Source organism: Erpetoichthys calabaricus, chromosome 4 (assembly GCF_900747795.2).
Source record: "Erpetoichthys calabaricus chromosome 4, fErpCal1.3, whole genome shotgun sequence".
Classification (NCBI taxonomy): domain Eukaryota; kingdom Metazoa; phylum Chordata; class Cladistia; order Polypteriformes; family Polypteridae; genus Erpetoichthys; species Erpetoichthys calabaricus.
In genome coordinates this window covers 128,536,251-128,557,570 of record NC_041397.2, presented here as the reverse complement: position 1 = coordinate 128,557,570, position 21,320 = coordinate 128,536,251, and the positions used below count along the sequence as shown (strand labels likewise).

At 38.9% G+C, this 21,320-nt stretch overlaps 1 protein-coding gene across 1 annotated transcript in view; it reads right to left on the bottom strand.

Moving 5' to 3' along the window:
• LOC114650257 (uncharacterized) overlaps positions 1-21,320 on the bottom strand; it is a 113,860-nt gene that overhangs the window by 7,577 nt on the left and 84,963 nt on the right. The window contains exons 21-24 of the mRNA XM_028799782.2: positions 15,244-15,453; positions 10,494-10,637; positions 2,879-3,175; positions 2,115-2,156 (exon numbers count right to left, since the gene is read on the bottom strand). Of these exons, the coding sequence (XP_028655615.2) occupies positions 2,115-2,156; positions 2,879-3,175; positions 10,494-10,637; positions 15,244-15,453 (693 nt within the window). The remainder of the gene's footprint in view (positions 1-2,114; positions 2,157-2,878; positions 3,176-10,493; positions 10,638-15,243; positions 15,454-21,320) is intronic.

Sequence of the window (21,320 nt, the reverse complement as noted above, 5' to 3'; positions counted from 1 at the left end):
AGAAAAGAAAGAAGTATAAAGAAAGAAACGGAGCTTGCAGGAGGAGGCAGGAAGCAGTGGAGAGAGAGAAAGTCGATGTGGGAGAGCGAGCGAGTGCAGGCTCGTGCAGCAGCTGTACAGGTAGCTTGGGTGTTAGGCCGACACCCGAGGAGTAGCAGTAGTGGTCGCTCACGCAGAGTTGATTTTGAGGGGCGGGAGTGACCGGAAGATGGATGACTCTCCGCATAAGGCCGCGGATGGCAGCGGGAGTTGGTGACTTGGGGTGTGTATTCCCCAGCGTGGGCGCCCCAGTCACTGTGGAACCCAAGTCGCTGTCTGGAGGAGCCTACCGGAGCCAAGGGTCAGTGAGGCAATCCAAACAGCTGAAGCAGGACAGTGCAGAGAAGGTCAGCTGCATGTAGAGCGACTCCCCTGTTGAGAAGCCCAGGTGGGAGGAGTAAGGGGGGCCGCCAATAGTAGAAGGATGCACCGGATTTTTAAAAGGACATCTTTCTGCATGGTTTTAACCACGTTGTTTTAAAGATGTTTTCTAATGGATTTTAACCTCCATTTCACAACTGTTTTATGGATTATTTATTTAATGAAGACTTTGAATGAACTGCACAGCACTTTATTATGAACCCTGTTTTGTTCTATTTTGAATAAAAGCACTTAGCACTTTTAAACCATCCCCTTGCTCATTGTTATTGCCTCACTGTCTAGAGATAGATAGATAGATAGATAGATAGATACTTTATTAATCCCGATGGGAAATTCACATTCTTCAGCATCAGCATACTGATACAATAAATAATATTAAATTAAAGAATGATAATAATACAGGTGAAAAAAACAGACAATAACTATGTATAATGTTAAATATTAACGTTTACCCCCCCTGGTGGAATTAAAGAGTCGCATAGTTTGGGGGAGGAACGATCTCCTCAATCTGTCTGTGGAGCAGGACAGTGACAGCAGTCTGTCGCTGAAGCTGCTCTTCTGTCTGGAGATGACATTATTTAGTGGATGCAGTGGATTCTCCATAATTGATAGGAGCCTGCTGAGCGCCCTTCGCTCTGCCACAGATGTTAAACTGTCCAGCTCCATGCCAACAATAGAGCCTGCCTTCCTCACCAGTTTGTCCAGGCGTGAGGCGTCTTTCCTCTTAATGCTGCCTCCCCAGCACACCACTGCATAGAAGAGGGCGCTCGCCACAACTGTTTGATAGAACATCTGCAGCATCTTATTGCAGATTTTGAAGGAAGCCAGCCTTCTAAGGAAGTATAACCGGCTTTGTCCTTTCTTGCACAGCGCATCAGTATTAGTATCTAGCTCATCGGTGACATTACCGACGGTGTTGGGTTCAAGGGCTCCCTAACAGCCGATGGGAGCATGGAGCAGAACCCGCATTGTCACAATGATAGCTAAAATAATGAGGAGGAGAGTCTGTCCAGCCCATTTATGGATGGCCTTGAACATGTTGGGATATTATTCGGTTAGTTCCATCAGGGGGCGGCACGGTGGCGCAGTGGTAGCGCTGCTGCATCGCGGTTCACTTCCTGGGTCCTCCCTGCGTGGAGTTTGCATGTTTTCCCTGTGTCTGTGTGGGTTTTCTCTGGGTGCTCCGGTTTCCTCCCACAGTCCAAAGACATACAGGTTAGGTGCATTGGTGATCCTAAATTGGCCCTAGGATGTGCTTGGTGTGGGTGTGTGTGCCCTGCGGTGGGCTGGCGCCCTGCCTGGGGTTTGTTTCCTGCCTTGCACTCTGTGTTGGCTGGGATTGGCTCCAGCAGACCCCCATGACCCTGTACTTAGGATATAGCGGGTTGGATAATGGATGGATGGATGGATAGTTACATCAGTGGCTACACCTCTGTTGCATCAGCTGCTTTCAATAACATTATTTACTGAGAAGTTTCCATTACATTGTCACATTTGCATCAAAGTTATCCTAAGCAAGGATTTCTTTAGATGCAGGAATTAATCATTTATTATGAGACAATGGAACCTAGAAACGGTGTTGCTCTGCCTGGACTGTCCTAAGATATAATACATCACAGAGTTTCTTATATCATTACTAATGGTAATACTTAAAAGGTTAATACTAATGATACAAAAACAAAATTCAAACTTACTGTTTGATAGTGATTGGAGCAGGACATGTTGTGATTTAGAATCTGTAAAAATAATAAAGCCAAAAAATTAATTATCAAATAAATAAAAACTGATATATTGTTTTACATCTGACAGATTTGCTGGTAGGTCAGTTGTTGAAGTTTAAAATTTATGTTTCCGCTAAAGTGCTGGATTGTAAACCGTTAGATCATTGGACTTTAAATACTGTCATGTCCTTTGTGTCATGTCCTGCACACAACCTTTCACATATTATAAGAATTCAGCTCAATTTTTCACATGCCCATGTGACTCTGAATTCTTTCCTCGCTTGTGTGTTCTGATTTAAATGACTCTGTGGTATCTCCATATTTAACTGATTTGAGCTTTGGCATGGTTCCTCTTTTCTGAACCATGTTTTGTTTTCTTTGTGACCATTAGGAGGTAGCTAGCTAGGCAGGCACAAGAATCTGTCCAAAGAGGAATAAGTGAACTCCCTTCTGTTAGACTAGTAGTAGGGTCCAGTGGGGGGAGTGTAATGCACAAGTTTCCTAGTTTTGTCTCCCAGCTGCAAAGAAAATTATTTGGTGATGGAGGATCATGTCTGTGCCTTCCAATTATTGAGTGTATTTTAATTTTGTGCCAGCTGAGTCCTGACACAGTCAATCAGCTGAACAGAACAGGAATATACAGTATAATGATCCTGCTATATTTAAATAACTTTATAAATTAACAGTTTATGCAGAGGAAATTCAATGTGCAGTTAAAATGAAGTCTTATTCCTTACCATGTTCCAGCAGTCGCAGAAGACGATCACTGATTTCTTGTTGTGCTGCTTTTTTTGAGTCATGCTTTTTGCTCTGAATAGAAAAATCATTGAATTGTAGGTCAAGGATGGCTTTATGCGTAGTGTCTCCACTCTCAAAAGTCACTTTACTTTGTTCCTGCTTCTGCAAAAGATGAGTAAGTCTGTCCAAAGGTGACTCATTTGTCACTTTAGCAAGCACTCCCCATTCAAAAATCCCTGCAAGTCTTGAAAGTGCTTTCTGTGATGCCTCCTGTTGGGCTTCTTTTAGGTCAGTACCTATAGGGGAAATAAAAATAGGCTGAGCATTATGTTATCAGAATTGTTATATACTATACTCTCAGTATTTTAACAGTGAAAATAGATATGATCTTTAAATACTTTATGAAATTTGAAAGTGTATTTTTTGATAAACTGAATTGTATCTTGGAAAATTAATTTCTAAATGAGAATGCTCTTCTAACATGATTGTTAGGCATACTGTACCACATTTTTTTTGTACTTGATACCAATACTGGTAAAATCTTAGAATACTTAATACCTATTCAATACCACAGCAAAAACAGAAATCCTGTTCAAACGGTTTTTATTAAAAGCACCTCCACTATTCAATTCAATAATATTTGGTATTTTCTGCATTAGTATTTATGTATTCTATTATTTAACTAAACTGGTATTTGTGTCCATAAATATCAAAATACAATGCAGGGCTTGATTTTTAATGTGCGATGGACATGGAGATTACCCCAGTGTAACAACAAATGGGGGGAATATTATAATTTTGGGGGATTTAGCACAGGGTTTAGAAAGGATGATATCGTCATGGACTGCCTGATTTATGTTAACATGTACGCATTCTAATTTTATTCTCTGACATATTCCCTCCTGTAACTGAAAATACTTCTTAAAAATAATGATAAAAATAAAAATTCAAACATTATTACATCTATACTGCTGAATTAGTGAATTTCAAAATAATTTTTTTTACATAAACTTGTTAAAGCTGTTTTTTTAACAACATGTTTTTAAATTTGTGGTTTGTCAAAGAATCAGGATTTATTAAGTTTTATATTTACATCATTAGCTGGTTAAAAAACTTTCTGAAGAGCACTATTTAATGGATGAGTCAAATTAATTTAAATTTGAAATGTTACAGAGTGCTGGTGTTTTAATTGTCCAAATCTGTCCCACCTTTTATACATTTGACCAAACTTGAAGGCCTCCTGTGTAAATTAACTCTTGCCATATTTAGTAAATAGTTATACAGGTAAAATTCCATTACAACGAACTGCCAGGGACCTAAAAAATAATTCGTTGTAATGAAAATTTCGTTGTAATGAGGTTCTGTATTTGTTGCTATAATGCTTTCTTTAAGTTGCGTCCAGGCGTTCGCAATCATTTCAATAGCTTCTTTCTCGTTAATTTTAATCTTCTCCTGTCTACAAGTTATGCTGCCGAGAATTTTTCTCAGCATTTCCTTGCGATAATATACTTTCAGGGTGTGAATGATGTCCAAACCCAATGGCTGAAGCACTGCTGTGCAATTGGTTGGGAGGAATTGAATGCGAACATTATCTAAATGAGGAAGCATGTTGTGGGCAGCACAGTTATCAATCAGATCCCCCCCAACCAACGGGAACGTCACCCTGAAGTGCGTCCCGAAGCACGATTGCCACGTCTGTTTAAGATTGTTTGTCCTTTGCCGGGGCAGGGCAACAGTAGGCTTATAGCACTGCGGTGAAGCGCCACAGAAGCAAATCCTAAAAGATTGGGTCGCGCTATAAGTCCCTGAATTACACCCCAACACACAAGGCTGAGTTTCAGTACTTTAGCAAAACCAGCTTTATTCAGCTTGAAACAGGAACAGCACGGTTATTTATTGTAGCGTGATCTGCCACTCTCCTATACACAGACACAGCAGTCAGGCAGGGTCGTGGCCAGGTTAGTGGCCAAATAATCCTGTTTCCTGCATTTACAATGTTCCTTGCTTTCACCAATCGAAATCATTTCTGTTTTCTTAGGTGGCGAGCTGCAGCAGAGCTGTAAGCCTGCTGTTGCCCCGGCAATGGATAAACTGTCTTCCACAGACGCGGTGATCGCACTTCGGGACGCTCTTCCGCATGTTGTCCAGTTGGGGGAGGTCCCAAGAGAGTTTAGAAACCTCACATTTTCTTGAATGAGTGCCGCATTAATAGGAATGTTTCTTGAACAAGCATCACTGAACCACATAAAAACGGCTTTTTTGGTGTCTTCAAATGCAGCAGTTCGCATACGTTTGCAACCCGAGATTTTTCTTCTTTTTTTGCTTGGTCTTTCAAGAAAGTTGACAGTGTCGATGGCAAAATTACGAATTCACTGCCAACGTCTTTTTCCTTTTTGCTGCAATCAAGAGCTGCACAAATGTAAAGGTTTTTTTTTCTATATGAACTGTTATCGTTTTTTCGTGTCTGCCATTTCTATAGGAGGGTGACATTGAGTTAAATTCCAATGGATGTTTTTCAAATGATGAGGAGCAATAAGCAAAAGGTATCACTGAAAACCGCAGGAAACAAAAACAGCAAAAAAGAGTAAAGGAAAGTTCGAAGAAAGAAAAAAAAATTTACAATGTTTCATTTGGGGGATCGTTGTGAACAACTGAGCTGCGACCACAGAACTAACTGCTCTGTGGATGATTCATTCAGGCATTTCAAGGTCTTTTGGACACTTCGTTGTAATGAAAGTATCTGCTGAATGTATTTCGTAGTAATGAGATTTCTATAGACTCGTGTCATATGGGGAAACTGTCAGGACCATAAAAATACTTTGTTGTAATGAAAATTTCATTGTAAAGATGTTCATTGTAACAGAATTTTACCTGTATTTAAATATAAACAAAATTATGACCAAAAAACAGAAGACAGAGCTGGAGGTGGCAGAGTTAAAAATGCTAAGATTTGCCTTGGGTGTGATGAGGATGGACAGGATTAGAAATGAGGACATTAGAGGGTCAGCTCAGTTGAAGATGAAGTCAGAGAGGTGAGATTGCGTTGGTTTGGACATGTGCAGAGAAGAGATGCTGAGTATATTGGGAAAAGGATGTTAAGGATGGAACTGCCAGGTAAGAGGAAAAGAGGAAGGCCTAAGAGGAGGTTTATGGATGTGGTGAGAGAAGACATGAAGGTGATGGGTGTAACAGGGCAAGATGCAGAAGACAGGAAGATATGGAAGAAGATGATCTGCTGTGGCAACCCCTAATGGGAGCAGCCGAAAGAAGAAGATATACTGTATAATCCAGGCAAGTCGGAGTTGGGTGAAAGGAGGACAAAGCTCTCCTGGAGATGTGAAGGAGAGGTAAAAGAGAAACAAAGAGGAATTGTGTGCATTTGAAGAAGCCTTGTTAAGATATTATTGTTAATAACTTACTTGTTTGATCCCAGGACTTGTGTTTGTGTGTTGGTATCTGAGGTTTGGGGTGCTGCAACACTTCCTACTGGTCAAAATTTAAAAATTAAAAAAAAAAAAAAAAAAAAAAAAAAAATATATATATATATATATATATATATATATATATATATATATATATATATATATATATATATCCATCCATCCATCCATTTTCCAACCCGCTGAATCCGAACACAGGGTCACGGGGATCTGCTGGAGCCAATCCCAGCCAACACAGGGCACAAGGCAGGAACCAATCCCGAACAAGGTGCCAACCCATCGCAGGACACACACAAACACACCAAGCACACACTAGGGCCAATTTAGAATCGCCAATCCACCTAACCTGCATGTCTTTGGACTGTGGGAGGAAACCGGAGCGCCCGGAGGAAACCCACGCAGACATGGGGAGAACATACAAACTCCAGGCAGGGAGAACCCGGGAAGCAAACCTGGGTCTCCTAACTGCGAGGCAGCAGCGCTACCACTGCGCCACCGTGCCGCCCTATATATATTTGGTATATATTTAACAAAAGGCAATAACAAACATATGAAACAAATGCTGAGAACAATCTTCCCCAACCCCCCCATCAATGGCGATATATACAATCCTGATATGATGGAAAAATCCCCTTTTGTACACTGCTTCTTAGAAAAATGAATAACTCCCACCAGAGTTTAGAAGAATGAATAATTTACTCAGGGATGCCTCTTCCATTAAGAGCAACTGCAGACAGGAATGAGAAAAAAATACCCACCACCATCACTGTATCTGTACAATATCCTCTTCCACCGTTCACCAGTTCACAGAGTTTGCTTGCTACATCGATGTTTGTATTGCCAGTGTGCAGTTACCTCTTACAACCCATAGTGCTACATGCATAATTATGGATGCATGCACCACTTATGAAAATAAATTGATGCCTGGATGGACATCTGTAGATGTGCTCCATTACTTTATCAGGACTGTGTAGGACACATTATTAAAAAGAGATTAATCTTGCCATTATTTCATCTTGTCTTACAAATTCTTAACACTACATGTTAAACAGTTGCAGCTCACATCTGATCAGTAACATTATTACACTAAGTAAGGACTAATCTATTTCAGAACTAACTCCATAATGAGATAAAAGAAGCAATAACAAAAGCCTGTGTGTCTGTTTTGGCACTTTTTTAATAAGTACAGTTCCCACAATCGTGCGCTGAAATTCTCTTACCTTGAAGAAAAAGCATTTCCACACATGACTTTTTGATTTCTATATATAATTTTACTCATATTTTTATCATGTATTATTGTGTCTACCAAAGTAGTTTGTCTACTTGCAGTCACACGTGCACAGTACTGACCTTAGCTCAGTACTACCAATATTGTAAAAATGAATTTTGGAATCAGTTTGGTACCAAGTATTATTTTTTGTGACATGCCCAGCTACTATTACAAAACATAAACCTTATGACTACGTTCTGTCAATATATGCATGTTTTTTAATATGATCTGAAAACCACTACATGCCATCTGTCCACTTCCTTACATAGCTTCTGTCACATCCAGACTAGGAATTTCATCTCTTGCACCCCTATAACACTGGCTGCCTTCTGCTCAATCATGTGCTTTCCTTCTTTAAACCTGGGCCACATGGGTATGTAAAAGTGGTGTTTGTTAGTCTAGCATACCCTGACTAGAGCTGCTGATTAGCTATGCATACTGTTAACCCTTCTGTTTCTCTTCTCGGGTACTTGGTGCCACTGCTCTATGGCAAAGTTATTCTTCTGCCCATGGAAAAGTCTACTCACATAAAGAAGCATTGGAATCATTGGATAGATTGGCCGAGGTTTCTAGGACTAAGACTATGTATGACTTTGTCTTTAAGTCTCCTTCTCACAATTTCATCTCCTCCGTTATTAAAGGGCCATAGTTCATCAATTAATTATTGGACAGGTATTGTTGTTTTTCACTTATGTTAATCAGTTCTGAGTTTGTTTCCTGTGCATTTTAACAAATCTGTGTCTATGTAAGTGCTAGTTCTGAATTTAGTGAGTGGTATAATCTCTCCTTGCACTTTGCCTTGGGAATGGTCGCGGCTCTCTGCGCCTGCACTTGGTGAAGAGTGCTGTGCAAAAAATAAATTGTATTGTATTATTACATTGTATTTCTGATGTGGCCCTGATAAATTGGTCATCTAGCTCTGTGATGAGGACTTACTTGTATTCTGTTTTCTGTGTTGCATTTACCACATTCTTTGTCACCCATCGCACACTCAGCCTACCTGGAGGGGGTCTGTCTTTAAATTGCCCTTCCTAAGATTCCTTCCTGTTTTTCATGGACATTTTTGGGAGTTTTTTCTTATCTTCTTAGAGGGTCAAGGTTGGGGGGCTGTCAATTAAACAGGTCTTGTTAAAGCCCATTGACACATTCTTTGTGTGAATCTGGGCTATACAAGAAATACATTATCATTGTTATTTCCAAACACAAATCACAATAACATAGATTTGTAAAATCCAAATTACATTTTATATCAAATTTACTTGAAATATAATGTGCTTGAAACTCCCTAGACATTTGAAAACAAAATTATGTTTGGGTATCAGAAAGACTTGGTGTGAATGCAATCAGGGGAAGAACATCCATCCATCCATTATCCAACCCGCTATATCCTAACTACAGGGTCACAGGGGTCTGCTGGAGCCAATCCCACATTTTATTGTGAAAATGTTTAGAGACTTACAGTCATAGAGTACAAGCAACCAAAGTTGACAACATAGCGAAATATACACACATGCACACACACCCATTATCACTGACCTGAAAAATGATGACTAAAGTTGGGTTTTTCAAATAAATAGTTAATCTGAAGACCAATGCTACAAATATGCCTCAGATTCACAATAAACAGCATCAAGACAGAGCTAGAATGAAATGCTTGTATGCTTTATCATCTAAAATGCAAATAGGTTAGTTGCAGTAGTAGGTTTGTATATCTTACAGTGAAGCATTGGACAACTTATGGTAAGTAAGCAGTTACAAAAATCTTCACATAAAATTTGTTACCAGGCTTCCATTAACTTAGGCAGCTTCTGTACTCAGTGACCACAATATGACCGCCTTGTTCACCAGAACACTGTGCATCATTATTCAAAATGCAGACATTTGATGGCACCAAGTTATAAGATTCTAAAATTGGGAAGGCAAAGCCTTTACTAGAAAGCTTCTTGTTCCAGATTGAATAGAAATTCCAAAGCTCAATAATCAAATCAATTATAGTGGAGTAAGTTTGATACTAATAAAGAAAGGAACAAAAATAACCAGAGAAGGATCGACTGCAGGAAGAGAAAATAATGAGAAGATGTCATCAAATTAGAGAAATATGCATACAGAGCATGTATTGCGATGAGTGGCACATAACAGCAAAAGGGTCAAATGAAGATGCTTTCAGAACAATTAAAATGAAAAAGAATTCTTCTGTGCATATCTAAACAAAATATAAGGAGGACAAGGTGGCCATCACACCACAATAATTAGCCAGGTTACAGAGAAGAAAATATAAAATATATTTTAAAGAGGTCATTATTCTTGATGTAAAGAACTAACACTTTATTAGCATTTGATAAATACTGTAATAAATAAAAAAAAAACATAGTCACATTGCTGTTGCTGTGGCTGTGAAGGTGAATCTTGTTTTGTGTTGACAGCACATTGTGCATGGCTGTTAATCTTAATACCACGTGTAGATTTGCCAATTTTTTGATGGTTGCAAGCCCGGTTACTTCATACAGCATAAAGAGAGGTATCTATGAAGATCTGTTTTAGCTAATCTGTATTGCTACATTATTTATTTGCTTTATTTGACATATGAATGTAGTGCTGGGATAATGACACGACTTGCTCTCAAGGATAATGTCAAGGTAGTCAGATTCTGACTACAAATTTTCCTCCTGCTACCACAGCTATACAAACCTTTAAGTGCTTTCAATGAGAGTTCTTCAGAAATAAGGGGAAAAAGTAAGCCTAACATTCATATGTTTATATTGTCGGAAGAAATCCACACAGACTTGGGGATATTCTCTGCATTTACAAAAACTAAATAACACAATCATGTAAAAGTCTACTTTTTTTAGAGGTTTTTGTACATTATAATGTATAAGGAAAAAGATCACAAAACATGTAACTCACCATTGCCAAGGTATGAAAACTTCAGAGTGCAAGTAAGCTCGCATATGAAATTTTTGTCTTTCTTAGTAAATTCTTCTACAGGGCAATCATAATGCTTTTCCCGACAAAAAGACTTCACCTTGGAGACAATATCCACTGGGTCATCTGGTGAAATAAGGTGGCATGGCAGTTACAGTAAGTATTGAACTATAGGATTCACATTTCAGCATTGTTTTCGGATATGACACATCCATCCATTCACCTGTTTTCTATACCTATTTAACACATTTCAAGGTCATAGGTAACCAGAGCTTATCCTGGACACAGGGCAGAATATGAACTTGAAGGAGGGCACCAGTCTATCACAGAGCCAATTCACATGCCCTCCCCATCAGGCCAGGTCAAAGTCACCAATTAACTTGTCGTTCATGTCTTTGGAAAGTGGAATGAAACCTGGGTGACCCCAAGAAAGTCCATTCAAACATGAGGAGAACAAGTAAACTCCACACAATTCCACAGTAAAACTATCTCAACCTTCATTTACTGATTGCTGTTATGGGGTGCATTATGAAAGAAGGTTCAGGAGATTAGATGATCCATAGTCAATCATTCAAGCCTCATTTAAAAAGCTGGAAATGTAGAAATACATTTTTTTTAATTAGTGCTATGAATTACTATAAGATAAAAATTCTGGAAGCTAATGTGGTATTATTTATTAAATGTAACATTTAAAGCATTCTAAAGCTTAGTGTAGCTCCCATGCATTTAATGCATATTTGTGTGAAAATCCTTGCATAAAGCTGATTCCACACAGATTTTTAACTGTATAGTTTGGTCAGAATAAATTATGAAAGCAACACTTAATGTTGTGAAGTACATTACATTGTATTTAAATAAAATCAGCCTGTTTGGATCCCTGTCTCCTTAAGCTTGTGGAAGTTCTACCTACTAAAGAAACCAGTCCTTAATCCTTCTGTCCAATCTAACATTTACCTTCCTTGTGTAAAACATTTGAGCACATTCTTCCATCTCAGCTGATTTAGAGCCTAACTAATGTAAATATTTCTTTCTAGTACGAATTTCTCAGAACTGCCCTGAAAATGCCCCTGTCCAAATTGAGAATGACCTCCTCGTCAATACTGATGATGACTATCCCTAGCACACTATCCCTGTGTGCTTCCCCTGCTTGGCCTCACTGCTACTTTGAATTCTGTTCTGTTGACCACATTATCTTCCTGAAACATTTAAAGGATGCCCCTTTCTTGCTAAAAATGAGTTCTTTCAAAATTATCCTTTCTTTGTTGACCAGTATTGGAGTCCTAACTGACAGCATCTTGAACTTTGAATCCCTTTTCTTTGCTTCAGTCATACCTTTATGTTATCATCTATAAAAGTATGGCCCTGTGTCTTGGCCCAAATCGCACCCCAATGGCTGTGCCACGTTATCACCCAGTAGACTGTTTTTCCTGTATGGACTCAACTAGAAAACACTGCTACCGAATTCCAGAGCAGTTACGTGACTTGCTCAGACCCACATGGAGAGTCAGGTCAGAACTAAACCATAAAGCCACTAGGCCAAACTCCTAAGTAGTTTTATTTTTAAGCTGACTGTTTACTAATATTTTCTGAGAATAAGCATTTTGGAAATGTATATTTTTTGCAGTGTTATGTATGACAAATGATGAAAACATTACTCCTTCAGACAGTTCAAGGATGGCATTATGCAGATCTGAAAGGAGAGACCTCATCTGGACTACTTTAACCCCCAAATTCTCCACTTATTTTAAAGACACCTGCTACCAATGTACAAGTCTGTTTTTGTAAAGTACCAATATGATTAATTGAATTTTATTTCTTTTTTTTTTTTAATGTCTTGTCCAAATTGAACCCGGAAATGGAAGCTGGAATACTATGCATCAAGGACATTTCAAAGACTAAAGTTACAAATTCTGTTGTCAGTTCATTTAATAAATGCAAGATGACTTTAGTTTGGACTTGATGTGATGATGTCACTTCATCACCTTTAAGTCCATAATCGGACCATAATTCAGTGTACTGTATTTAAGAAAAGAACTCCACACTATACCAGACTTAGACCAAGTAAATGCAGATGAAATTGTGCAGCTTTTGCTCTGAGAACAGTGTATTTCCCATTTTTGAATGCTTTTAAGGATAAGGATAGCCAGACCTTATCTTGGCAGTTTTGGGGATAACTGAGGAACAAACTGTGGTTTAAGCACCAGGCAATAGAATAACTCATTAGCTCAGGTCAGTTTAGTATCACCAATTGACCCAATAGACATGTTTTTGGGATTTGGGAGAAAAGCAGAGCATCTAGGGAAAAAAAAAACCATGCAGACTTTGTTAGAATTTGCAAAATGCAGGAAGACGGTAAATGGCTGGGATGTAAAGCTAATCTCCTGGAGGTAGCATTCAATATAAATACTTCAAAAAAATACTATACATTTAAGGCCATGATTTATGAATTCTAAGAAAAAATGTCCAAATGCCTTTAATGCTAAGTTAAAGAAAAGTACCTTGATGATAAATTATGTTGATATGGTTACTAATGTACATATGCAAGAAAAAGTTTGGAATTAAATAGATTTCTGAATTAATACTCATACTCATAAAGATGTGGTGTGATCACAAACCAAGACACAATAACAGACAAATACAACCTCCTTAAACTATTAATACATTGTTCTTGTCAACACTGAACATGGTTTATACATTTACTGCCTAAGATGCAAAAACATGGATCTCTAAAATGGCAATTTCTCTAAAAGCTAATTTATGCAGAAAGCCAGGTAATCCCAAAGGATTCACAAGCTTTCCTTGCAACTGTATACAAATTCAGGATTTCTGTATATCACAGAAATATTTTCATGAAGCTAAGACTACTTTGTTTTATTCCATATTATAATTCTGGTACTCTTGCAACTTGCAGAATAAAACTACTTTTTGTATGTTTCCTTCTTTCCTTGTTTTTTTGCATGCTGCCAGCATTATTTAGCAGGAAAACTGAGTGTGCTGGAGCATATGCCTCCAAGAAAAAGTTAAACCCCAAACAGATATTTGTGTATTTACTCAAGATTCACTATATTGGTGTTTTTTTAATTAAATCTGTTTCCAGTTTAAATAAAGGATAGGAACAGATCAAATATATGGAAGTGTGTGTCTGTGTGTGTGTGTGCGTATATCTAATAATAAAACGCTAAGGCCGTCCAGTTCTTCAGAGCACAATGATTGTACAGTTTGACTTTGGTGTAATTGGTCATTTTGGCTTTGTGACATGCTCAAAAGAGGAAGTGTGAGATGTACATGGAGGAGTAAAGGCGTAGGAGACATGCTGAGAGTTGCCTTCAGACTTTGAAGTTCAAAGACACATATATATGGCTTTCCAGACAAATAATAATAATAAATTTTTAAAAAGTGTAAATTTCTAAGCAAAAAAACAGAACCGGTGGCTTCGTTGCTCATTGGATACTATGCAAGGCTGGAATACCATATATTGAAAGAAGCGATGATATTTTGCTAAATGTACAGGTATAGTCAGTCAGCATTTAAATGTGCAGAATGCACTCTCCTGTCTGCAGGACGCCCTTCTGTTCCTCTCATTCTTGCTCTCTTAATGTGCTCCTGTTTTCTCCCTCTCTCCCCCTGGTACTGGAAGAAGCAGTAGCAAAGCATTACAAAATAATCTAAAAATTAGTTAATTATGAACTTTATCATTTACACATCTAGTTATTTGTTTCTATATTACCTTTAAAAATTGGAGTTGCACATGAGTCTATTTACACAGCTTCGCCACACTACAGACATTGAAGAGTCAACTCTGTGCTCTTTAAAGCTAATTTTTAGCGCATGATGCTGTCATTCATTTCCTGTTTTTTTCACATATCATTTTGTGTATATATACAGGTATTATGTCATTTTGTGGAATTTTGTTTAATTCTGGAATGTTATGAAGTTGTCAGTCACATGTACAAAATCTGTAAAATGCCTCAGTTTTACAAGGACAGCAAAACATTCAAGTTTCGTTTGGCAACATTTTTTTTCTTTTTTTGAAAGTCAAACAGAAGCTGTGAAGAATTAACACATTTTTGTTATTAATGCCTATTTTGTGTGTTTTATTCCTTTAAACCTAATCTTTCAAGACTTTTTCCAAAAGCAGTATACATGATTGAGTTACAGTATTTATTCCTAATTTTGTTTTTTTCGAGGATGCACTGTATCATGGGAGTATTGTATTGAGAAGCCTGTATCGCAATGCATATTATATTTGACTAAAGTGTATTGGCTCTTGCCTATTTAAGATTTTTGAGGGGTTCAAACAAAAATGTGCCTTGCTTCAGTGGCATTAATTATTAAGCTAGTCCTAACTACATTCATCACATTATCTGCACAACTAAAAGTTTGGAGTCTGCTGGTGATTTCTCTTATCCTAAAAAGCTGGTTTGCAGAGCACCACAGTGTAACAGTTTTTCATGCAATTGAGAAAGTGAGCACAAAAAAGAACGAATGAATGGAACTTCCTTGTAGAGTGCCAGAGCATAAAAATTAAAATATAGTCTCATTTGAAGAAATGCAACTAACAAAAGAATATTATGGCTCTTCAGTGATGAACATAACAGAAATAATGACATAAAGTGAAATATTAATTTAAAAGATCATTAACAAGTAATGAAAATATACCAAAAACTTGCAGTGCTAAAGATAAATAAAACTATCATTTGACATGCAACATCTTCCCTTATAAATAACACACCTTCACTCTCCTTAACAATGTCTAGGGCTTTTCCAAGTTTGGAGTAAGTTGAACGCTTAGCGTCTTTATGTGAGCTGCTGCCTTTTTCAGTTTTAACAAGCTGCTTCTCCACCTGAATGACAGCACAGCACATGAAGGACTTCTTCACATTCAAGTGATGAGACACATGAGGTGGAATGAGTTGATATTTCTCAAGGAGGTCCTGCAGTACTAGATTAAAAAACACAAAAAAACATTTCAGATTTGGGGATTAATATGAATTTGCAGGTAGAAGAAAAAAAAAACAATAACACAGAGAGCAGTTAATCATGTTATGACAAAATAGATTGCCTTATGTTTGCTGAATTTAAGAGTCATATGTATTTCTATAAAACTCAATGTTGTGTATATAAAGCACGAAATGCCCTTCAGGGTGGCACAGTGGTGCAGTAGTAGCGCTGCTACCTCGCAGTTAGGAGACCCGGGTTCGCTTCCTGGGTCTTCCCTGCGTGGAGTTTGCATGTACTCCCCGTGTCTGCGTGGGTTTCCTCCGGGCGCTCCAAAGACATGCAGGTTATTGTGGATTGGTGATTCTAAATTGGCCCTAGTGTGTGCTTGGTGTGTGGGTGTGTTTGCGTGTGTCCTGTGGTGGGTTGGCACCCTGCCCAGGATTGGTTCCTGCCTTGTGCCCTGTGTTGGCTGGGATTGGCTCCAGCAGACCCCCGTGACCCTGTGTTCGGATTCAGCGGGTTGGAAAATGGATGGATGGATGGAATTGCCCTTCACCAGCAGAGGTATTTTATAAAATGGAAATCAATATATTACTTAATGAATAAACTAGAGAAACCTTACAGCAAAGTTGCGGTAAAAACCACCTGATAGTATTGCTTGTAGACCAGAGTTCCACATCACAGATTCAAGTTATTAACTATTACGCATTTAATGAAACCAAATCAAATCAACATGGTGACCTCCAAAGAGCAGGACTGTAAAAGTCACAGGGTGTCAGCAATTGGTAAGGTTCGCTCAGAAAGAAGAAAATCTACTGGATGGTGTAGTTTGGAAAAGACTTAAAAAGAACTTAACTGCATTATTTCCACTGCACACCTATAAAATCATTCAAATTCTATGGTTCCCGATCATACGATTTCCGAGGAACACAATGCATTTTTATAAAAGTCACACACTGAATATTTTCTGTGTGCTGATAGTGCCCTGTGAAATCAACAGAGACACCTATCTTGAATTTTTGTTTACTTTTTTTTTATTTAATTAGCAGTAAAACAACAGCGCGATAGTGTGGCTAAGGCGCTGGATTAAGGCTCCAGTCTCTCAGGAGGCATGGTTTTGAATCCCACCACTGCCATCTTTGGAGGTAACTTTGAAGGGCGGCACGGTGGCGCAGTGGGTAGCGCTGCTGCCTCGCAGTAAGGAGACCTGGGTTCGCTTCCCGGGTCCTCTCTGCTTGGAGTTTGCATGTTCTCCCCGCGTCTGTGTGGGTTTCCTCCCACAGTCCAAAGACATCATGCAGGTTAGGTGCATTGGTGATCCTAAATTGTCCCTAGTGAGTGCTTGGTGTGTGTGTGTGTGTGGGCTGGCGCCCTGCCCGGATTTGTTCCTGCTTTGTGCCCTGTGTTGGCTGGGATTGGCTCCAGCAGACCCCCGTGACCCTGTGTTAGGATATAGCAGGTTGGATAATGGATGGATGGATAGCAGTAAAACACCCAAAAAACAGGAAGACCATCTTATTGTCATTCCCTGTCATTTGCTGGTGTCGTCACTCACATATAATTCTGCTCTGCAAAACATTACCCCAGGTTCTATACGTTTGATAATGAACTTCACAGACACATGCGTGGTTCACTTCTCTCACTCTTTCTTAAACAAGGAGTTTCATTCTCCCCATGAAGCGTCCTTTCAATGCAGTTAATAATTCAGAAGTTGTCATCTTTCAAAGCAGTAGTATTGTGTTGTACCATGTTAGCCATTATGGATGCAATGACACCTTTTATTGGCTAACTGAACAGATTAACATATACAAGCTTTCCTGAAGAAGGGGCCTGATTTGTCTCAAAAGCTTGCATATTGTAATCTGTTCTGTTAGCCAATAAAAGGTGTCGTTTTGCTTCACTTCTCATTGTATCTTTCAAAGTAAAACTCAGAAGATGTATTTCTGAAGAAAGGCCAACTCCGCTTCAATATGATCGGGAAGTAAGAGGAAATATTGTGTACTGTCCTCAAATAACTCACATCCGCAGTTAAGGACGGCCAGTGTCAAACTGCTTGAAAGTCCTGCGCTGTTTGCTGCAATGACATCTCTTTCAAGTGAGTCCCCCACCCCAAACTCCTTCCATGAGTGACCAAAGTAGTGGGCTCCCATAAATCAACAGTGGAAAATTAATTTATATGACCACATGGGGTGAAATTTATGTGCACACTCTCTGCTAATGTATGTAGGCAATAGTATTATTGTTATATCATTTAAACACAAAATGACAGGCTGATGCATGCTGAATAACACATGGAAACACATAAACCTACTCGCAAGAAAATGCAAATGATTTAATTCACGTCTTTTGTTTACGCAAAAATGGGAATCTAACCTAACACATGTTAATTCGCTCAGTTCCCTCAAATCCAGGCTTTAACTATGGGTTAAATACTTTCAGAGATCAACTTAAGCTCTGTTCATTTAGTAAGTGCCAGTCCTCATTAGACAAGTGAATAATTTGAATATAATACAATTAAACATCACAATAAACTGGTGCTTTTTAAATTGTGAATGTCAAGTGTCAAAATGCACCAGGAATTAAAAGCATTTTCTTTAGCTAACAACATGTGCACCGTTTGGATGGGTCTATTCAGGGACTGTTAGGTATGAGCTATGAAAAAAGGTTGAAGGAGGTGAATGTTTCAACTTTTTTAACTGAGAGTTAAAGCTGAAATCATGAAAAAATAGAAGGGGCCCAGTACATTGGATGTTGTAACATGAGTTATTTAATAGTAAAGAGTTCTTTAATGATTAATATACCAATACACCCAAAGAAAGAAAACACCGAGATGAAGATGGAGCTTGGTTATGTATGCCAATGAGGAAGTCACTTTACCTGTCTGAGCTCAAATTGGAAACAAAAGAGAAATGTACTTAATTGTGTCTCAGAATGTTGCAAGTTGCCTTGGATAAAGACGTCTGACAAATAAGTGAATAATAATAAAAGTAGACCAACTTGGAGTCAAAGAGAAAATTACTCAATGCCCAGGCAGTTGACTGAGTTAAAAAAAAAAGTTAAATACTAAGGTAGAATAACTATACATAAATACAAGCAAAGGGACATAACTAGTGTAAAGGATGAACTGGCCTCCCAGCCAGTATGGACCTCACATCCTTACATGGTCAGGAAGTCTTGATAATGGAAGGTCAAGGAGGGAAAGACGATATCCCCTTTCCATTCCAGAACCCAGATATAGAAGTACATTACCTGCAGCTACATTAGGCCCGGCATCCTAACAGCCATTGTCGAACACTCGAGATGGTCTTTAGAACATTAGAACATTAGAACACTCTAGATGAGAACAGGCCATTCAGCCCAACAAAGCTCGCCAGTCCTATCCACTTATTTCTTCCAAAAAAACATCAAGTCGAGTTTTGAAAGTCCCTAACGTCTTACTGTCTACCACACTACTTGGTAGCTTATTCCAAGTATCTATTGTTCTTTGTGTAAAGAAAAACTTTCTAATGTTTGTGCGTAATTTACCCTTAACAAATTTCCAACTGTGTCCCCGTGTACTTGATGAACTCATTTTAAAATAACAGTCTCGATCCACTGTACTAATTCCCTTCATAATTTTAAACACTTCAGTCATGTCACCTCTTAATCTTCTTTTGCTTAAACTGTAAAGGCTCAGGTCTTTTAATCCTTCCTAATAATTCAACCCCTGTAGCCTTGGAATCAGCCTAGTCGCTCTTCTCTGGACCTTTTCTAGTGCTGCTATGTCCTTTTTGTAGCCTGGAGACCAAAACTGCACACAGTACTCAAGATGAGGCCTCACCAGTGCATTAGAAAGGTTGAGCATAACCTCCTTGGACTTGTACTCCACACATCGTGCTATATAACCTAACATTCTGTTAGCCTTCTTAATGGCTTCTGAACACTGTCGGGAAGTCGATAGCTTAGAGTCCACTATGACTCCTAAATCCTTCTCATAAGGTGTACTCTTGATTTTCTGACCGCCCATTGTGTATTAAAACCTAACATTTTTACTTCCTATGTGTAATACTTTACATTTACTGACATTAAATTTCATCTGCCACAAATCTGCCCAAGCCTGTATGCTATCCAAGTCCTTCTGTAGTGATATAACGGATTCCAAATTATCTGCTAATCCACCAATCTTGGTATCATCTGCAAACTTAACCAGCTTGTTACTTATATTCCTATCTAAATCATTTATATATATTAAAAATAGCAGCGGCCCTAGCACTGACCCCTGTGGAACACCACTCTTAACATCGGCCAGTTCTAATGAGGTTCGTCACACCATTACCCTCTGCTTCCTGTGTGTGAGCCAATTCTGCACCCATCTAAAAACATCACCCTGAACTCCCAATTGTTTTAATTTGATGCCCAACCTCTCATGTGGCACCTAATCAAATGCTTTCTGAAACTCCAGATAAATAGTATCATATGCTCCACTTTGATCGTATCCTTTGTTGCCTCCTCATAGAATTCCAGCATGTTAGTAAAACACGACCTCCCTCTTCTGAACCCATGCTGACTGTTCCTAATAACTCCTGTCCTTGCCAGGTGTTGCTCAATCTTATCCCTAATAATTCTTTCCATTAATTTTCCTGTAATGCATGTTAAGCTTACTGGCCTATACAGTAATCCCTCCTCCATCGCGGGGGTTGTGTTCCAGAGCCACCCGCGAAATAAGAAAATCCGCAAAGTAGAAACCATATGTTTATATGGTTATTTTTATATTGTCATGCTTGAGTCACAGATTTGCGCAGAAACACAGGAGGTTGTAGAGAGACAGGAACGTTATTCAAACACTGCAAACAAACATTTGTCTCTTTTTCAAAAGTTTAAACTGTGCTCCATGACAAGACAGAGATGACAGTTCTGTCTCACAATTAAAAGAATGCAAACATACCTTCCTTTTCAAAGGAGTGCGCATCAGGAGCACTGAATGTCAGAAAGTGAGAGAAAACCAAACAAATCAATAGGGCTGTTTGGCTTTTAAGTATGCGAAGCACCGCTGGTACAAAGCTGTTGAAGGCGGCAGCTCACACCCCCTCCGTCAGGAGCAGGAAGAGAGAGAGAGAGAGAGAGAGACAGAGGAAAACAAACAGTCAAAAATCAATACGTGCCCTTTGAGCTTTTAAGTATGCGAAGCACCGTGCAGCATGTCGCTTCACGAAGCAGCTGCACACAGAAGGTAGCAACTCTTTCAGCATTTTTAAACGAGCGTCCGTATCATCTAGGTGTGCGAACAGCCCCCCTGCTCAATCCCCCTACGTCAGTATCAGAGAATGTGCAGCGCAAGAGAGAGAGAAAGAAAAGTAAGTTGGGTAGCTTCTCAGCCATCTGCCAATAGCGTCCCTTGTATGAAATCAACTGGGCAAACCAACTGAGGAAGCATGTACCAGAAATTAAAAGACCCATTGTCCTCAGAAATCCGCGAACCAGGAAAAAATCCGCGATATATATTTAAATATGCTTACATATAAAATCCGCGATAGAGTGAAGCCGCGAAAGGCGAAGCGCAATATAGCGAGAGATCACTGTAGTTGCTTGGATCTTCCCTGTCACCCTTTTTATATAATGGGATGATATTTGCCATTTTCCAGTCCTTCGGAATCTCTCCAGTGTGCAGTGACATCCTAAAAATATGTGTCAAGGGTTTATATATGTACTCGCTAGCCTCCTTAAGAACTCGAGGGTAAATATTATCTGGTCCAGGTGATTTGTTTGATTTCAGCTTATTTAATCTGAGCAGCACTTCTCCCTCTACAATACCCAAATCCCTCAGTACCTCCTTAGTAGTCCCGTTTACCTCTGGGAGGTTAAACACTTGCTCACTTGTGAACACCTCAG